This window comes from Myxocyprinus asiaticus, chromosome 3, assembly GCF_019703515.2.
Source record: "Myxocyprinus asiaticus isolate MX2 ecotype Aquarium Trade chromosome 3, UBuf_Myxa_2, whole genome shotgun sequence".
Taxonomy (NCBI): domain Eukaryota; kingdom Metazoa; phylum Chordata; class Actinopteri; order Cypriniformes; family Catostomidae; genus Myxocyprinus; species Myxocyprinus asiaticus.
In genome coordinates, this window is record NC_059346.1 from 13,782,500 (window position 1) to 13,788,274 (window position 5,775).

At 37.8% G+C, this 5,775-nt stretch overlaps 1 protein-coding gene across 1 annotated transcript; it reads right to left on the reverse strand.

Moving 5' to 3' along the window:
• Window positions 1–547: 547 nt before the first annotated feature.
• On the reverse strand, window positions 548–5,356 carry LOC127418837 (BRI3-binding protein-like). The gene is made up of 3 exons (XM_051659694.1): window positions 5,030–5,356; window positions 4,399–4,501; window positions 548–4,171 (listed from the first exon to the last, which is right to left on the reverse strand). The coding sequence occupies exons 1-3, from the start codon at window positions 5,207–5,209 to the stop codon at window positions 3,750–3,752; spliced, it is 705 nt and encodes a 234-aa protein (XP_051515654.1). The 5' UTR covers window positions 5,210–5,356; the 3' UTR covers window positions 548–3,749.
• Between the last annotated feature and the right edge of the window lie 419 nt (window positions 5,357–5,775).

The window sequence follows — 5,775 nt, forward strand, 5'->3', positions numbered from 1 at the left end:
GGAGCATTTTAGAGGTGTGCCCAATCCCGTGCAGGGCAGCCAGGCAGTCTGCAGACTGACTTGATGGAAAAATCCATGTGTGACAGATGTCTCTGAATACTTCTCATACATTGCGTTTGAATTATATGCAGCATACATCACTTTAAAACGTGTTTAGTGCCAGAGGGGAATAATAGATTGAATACAAAGAGACGCTCAGACCTTTTAATGTTTCTATATAATTTTGGGAGTTACATGTGTTGCTTCACAGATTCAAGTTAGGACATTAGTCAAGTTTATCTGAAGCCAATCGAAACAGACAAATGAAGCAATGTTCAACCATGAATCTTTGTTGCACCACACACAAGCTCGCGTGTCCAAATTATGAGGTGAAGCAACCTTAAAGTTCAAAAACCAAGAACTGCAATGTGAGCACATGTAAAGGATGACACTGTTTGTCTTAGTAAGGGTTGGGCTCTCATTTGAAGAGACTTTGGGCAAAAAAAGTATGGAAATAAATCTCAAGAATTTCTGTAATATACATTAAAACACACAAGACTTGTTGGTCAAATCATATATTCTGTTTATTAAATAATTTTTGGACTACTGTTTCATTTTAGAGAAAATCATTTAACAAGTTGCATAAACACAAAATATGACACAGACAGCACAAATAATACCACAGCAAGCAACACTGTAGTTGAACAATCCTGATGAAAGTTATACAGTACAAAAGCAGACCAGATTTAGAAATCTAGGCATTTAGACTTCACATATAGATTCAGTGCTTTCTGTTAAAATCAATCAAATAAAAAATCCTCAACACACAACACTTGGCACTGGCGCAGTAAATGGGATACATAAAAAAGAGAGAGAGAGAGAGAGAGTTTTAAACTGGATCTTTGCAGTTATTATCTCAGTATATTTCCCTTATGTTTAATGCAGATGATATACTAATACAAAACACAATATTCCACAACTATGCAGTATCAATCCAAGATTTAAATTAATTTGCAAGAAAGTGTAGGTTGGAAAATAGCTCTGATATGAACAGAAAATAGCTCTGATATGAAAAAAAAAAAAAAAAAAGCACTGCAATTCCAGCACAAATCATGGCTGCACTGCTAAAGAAGTCACATTCATTCTGCATGTCCTACACTTGACATTACGGCAAAAATAGATTCATCTCACAGTGTATTGCTGTGGCTTCTCAAAACAGTTACAACTGCAGAAATGTGAGTACATTGGCACAAGCCTGTTTTATATAATGGAGTGTTTGCTAAAAAATGTAGAAGTGTAATACTTAGTTGTTCCCAGTACTTTTACAACAATGCTGGTACTTTGTAATTACACATGAGTGTTTGCCATTTGGATAGTTACACAAAAGTTGGTGCTTGTATTGTATGATTTAAAGACCAGGTAACATCCTTCACACATACACACAAATAGGGCCTTCTTGACATTAGTGCATCACATAACTATCGCAATCAACAGCAGGCTGGAGACATCTATACTAACAAAACATAATTTAGAAGAAATTAAGTAAATGAAAATTAGTAACACTGATTTGAAAATCTACACAATTGTTTTCAATACGGCACATGAAATGTTCCCAGTCTTCAAATGTGAAAATTGACTTCCAAAGTATTTACTTAAATATAGGAATATTAATGTTTAATAAATTAAAGAAAAATGTACTTTATATTTTAAAAGTAAAAAGACAATTTAAAAAATTGTCAAATTACAATAATATTTCATCTTTTGAGCAGGGTGAAAACAAAGGTGCTTTTTTCATGGAAAGATATACAAAAAATTGTCCTACTCCCAGAAAAATATTAATGAAATAAGTGTCGTGAGACATCTCACCTGTCTCTGTGACAGCTCTAGACTCTGTAAACGGCAAACAAAAATGTGTCTGTGGGCTGCGTCCAATGACACTTTCTGCCCGTCAATCATTTTGCGCGTTCTCATAGTATTGTATTTGCAGCGAATTACTGAGGCTTAATGCCATTTTTATGCCATGTTGCTCATAACAGCAGTCAGTTGAGGGCGCTATTTTTCTGCTGTTGTTTTTGACAACTGCTTCTACTCCAGACAGTCTTAATAAAGCTCATTTGGTGTCTTTGGAGTGTTGTGTTTGGAGAAAGGGGTGTGGCTAATCCAACAGCTCAACTTGTGGAAATTCTAGAAAAGCTAAAATCGCTTACAGCACCTTTAAGAAGGGTGTGTAATTATAAGAGCATGATAAGGCAAAAGACAAAAAGTGGAATGGACATTAAAACAAACAGGAAGGAGTGAATTCTCAATGAGACTGCACAAGTTAGATTGATTCATATGATAACTGAATAATAAATAATATGACAACCTAGAACAGTAGTAAGCTGGTCAATAGATAATTGAGAATTTAGAGGGCTTATCTAGTAAACAAAATGTGCAGTGAACCACACACACACACACATTTCTTACAAAAACAATTAAGCAGCACTAACTATTAGATCATCATATCAGTAGTGGGATTATATAAATATTCAATTGATCCCTTTCTATATGCATACATATGAAAATTGTATAATACACAGAAAAGCATTGCATCCACAGTATAGCCACAACTTCAATTGATAAAATTACAATTAACCTAACAAAAACCAATCAGATTCAATGTTACTCATGAGCTCATGCTGAGAACAAAATGCATGACCAGGTTTTACCCTGCTCATACTTATCTTACCACATGAAAATTTGGACAGAGAAACCATGTACATTGATGACTAGCTGCTTTCTGAACGTGATTTCCACATACATCTCTATCCCTGATAGTGCTGATCGGTCCTGAACTCAGAGTGACCTCTGGTGACCTTATGATTCAATGAGACAAATGAAGTGATACTTATTATCCTTCACACTTTGAGTGTTTCCGAATCAACTCTCAATTGCATTGCCTTTATGACGAATAAATATACACAGACAAACACACTTACGGGTGTGTGTAGCAAACAATGACAAAACACTGCGCAATGGACTAACACACTCAACTCAAGGCCAAGAAACCCTTGCAGACACTGAGTTGCTATTACACACAGATCCACAGTATACAAAAACGTCCTGATATTTACTTAGAGAAATGGGCAGCTACAGTGGATGTTGGACTCTAATAATACATTCTACTACAATATGGCAAATGTAATGGAAACTTTCTTCAGTCTATCAACTTGCGAATTAAAAGTACATACAAAATAAGAGGGTTCATATCAGAACTAGCTGTTATTGTTCATGTCGAAAAAGAAAATCGAATCACAAACAATTCTTGCCTGACTAAAAGGTCTATTGGCATTGAAGATGCTGGGATATCCTGAGAAAAAAGGGGCAAAAAAGGAATCGAAGTGATCGTAATTTTTTTTCTCACCTAATCTTAACCGCAGCTTTGACATTATGTCCTAACCAGACGCGACACAATAACGTGACAAGCGCTAAAAAGTATTACTTCCATGTTAGCCAGAGTTTTTGTCCAAACCAGCTACGACAGCAACATTTTGTTGATCACTTGGTTTCTATTTTCTGTGGCCTTGCCACCTGTGAACTCTCAGTGGTCCAAAATGCCACTCCTCATAACTGTATATTTAACATCAAATATGTTCTGATTGGCTGTGATTGTGCCATGTCGCACCGCAGTTTCGCATTCAGTGTGGACAGACAAATTGCTTGTCGCCGGAAAGGTATAGCATCGCGTTTGGTTAGGATACACTGTTAGCCTGCGGCAAAATCCCGTCCCTTTATTGGTCACTAGAGCGTTCCAGGTTTTCAATCACTCTGCTCAAACGAATGTTGAGAAGTCGGATCTGGGTGTCCAGGTGGTCAATCTTCTCTTCCAGAGTTCCGGCTCCGCCCCCTTTCCACCAGTAAGCTCCTACCGGTCCAGTCATGAAGTACACTGCCATGATGAAGCACAGCGGTATCACCGCCTTTTCAGGGTCGCCCTCAAACTTCTGTAGAACGTACAGGCATGAGAGAGTGAAAAGTGCCACACGGGCAAGCCAGAAGAAACGGCCAAACACAGCATGGAGGATGTAAAAGAAGCCGCTCAGGAACAGGGACAAGAACCAGTAAGCTACCAGCAAGGCTGCCACCAGAAGGAGAGCACGAGCCGGAGAACTGGATACGGATGATGGGCTGAAGTAGTGAGTCAGGTTAGAGGCTGGAGAGAGAGAGAGAGAAGGAAGGAAAGAGAGAGAGAGAACCAAAGATAGAGAAATAAAACCAGATTGGAGGGAACAGAGACAGAAACAGAAGAGGAAGGAGGGAGAGAAATTAAGGAGGTTTTAAGGACTTTGTTTTGCATTAGACAAACTCTGCAGTAAGACACTGTTGTCATTAACATGAATAAATAAATCAATAAATGAAGCAATTCTGATCCAGACTTACAGTCAATCCCCATAACATCCAGCAGATCCACCCAGAGTTTCCACAAGGTGTCCAATATTGAATCAACTCCATTAACAAACCTCTCTGTGGTCTTTGAAAAGAACTGCAAAAAAATAAAAATAATTGTATTATTATTATTATTTTTTAATAACTGAAGACTGGAAGAATTGCAAATATATATTAGGGTTAATCTAAATGTAAAACATTTTTTTTATATATAATTATTCATATACATGAAGGACTGATTTGTTAAGAATTATATAATGCATGTGATTGTATTATTAATTAAATTATTATAAAGTGTTCCCAAAATCTTAATCTAAACCTGGATGATATAGTAGCAGGTTCTTCACCGATCAGACACTGGTTACATCTTAAACCTAATGACCTACTACCAGAATTTTGGAAATCACAAAAGTTTGAACGGTTTTATTTATCCCAAAAATTCGCATCGAACGCGCGTATCATGCCCGTATGTTCACTAGGTAGGCAGCTCAGCAGGTGATGAGACACAGCCACTGATAGCTGGTACTCTCTGTAGGCCCTTATTAAATGCAACTTGGAAAAAAAAAAAACTGCGTGTCTAAGTTTTAAATGACTACATGAGATTATTGCATGATCTTATGTGGACCTTGTAGAGAGCCCTGATGTTATCCTCTCCGAAGACATTACTGAGGGTTTGGTAGAAGCCGCTGGCCGCCCTCCTGAAGCTGTTCTGGCTGCTGGAGTCTTTCCTGCTCCGCGCTGCTTCAGACAGGAAGACACTTGCCAAAAGCACGCTCAAAACCACGGCCAACCTCGCTCTTTTCATCCTCAAAGACGATCTGCAAACCGGCGATGTGTAACGGAGAAAATGCTGGACGGGACAGAGCTTATAATGGCCTGAATAATAGTGATACAATGTGCCCAGAAAGAGATGCTTCTTACAGATGGAGGAAGCAACGCAGGATTACACTGTGAAGCAATACGACTTTAAGAGGTACCGGAAATACAAATATAATAAAATAAAGGCTTTAAAGGAATAGTTCACCCAAAAATGAAAACGCATTCATTATTTACTCACCCTCGTGTTTTTCAAAACCAATATGACATTCTTATTTTTTTTCTTTGGTACACAAATGGATACATTTTGATAAAATGTTATGCTTAATGATGTCACACAATGGCAGTGGATGCTGACCACCTCTTCAAGCTTCAAAAAGACACCAAAATATACTTCAGATGTCTAATAAATGATTCCACGCGACTCATGCCTTGTACTGAAGGCATACATTTAGGTATGGTGAGAAAGAAACAAAAATCGAATTGATTATTCTTGACTGAACATTGCACTCCTGTGTGCGTTCATGAGATTGAACGAGAGCAGCAGTTAAGTGG

Coding starts and splice junctions, on each gene's coding strand:
- LOC127418837 (XM_051659694.1), bottom strand. CDS start 5,209: ATGAAAAGAGCGAGGTTGGCCGTGGTTTTGAGCGTGCTTTTGGCAAGT. Junction 4,502..5,029: donor ACATCAGGGCTCTCTACAAG/GTCCACATAAGA, acceptor ATTTTTTTGCAG/TTCTTTTCAAAGACCACAGA. Junction 4,172..4,398: donor GGATGTTATGGGGATTGACT/GTAAGTCTGGAT, acceptor CTCTCTCTCCAG/CCTCTAACCTGACTCACTAC.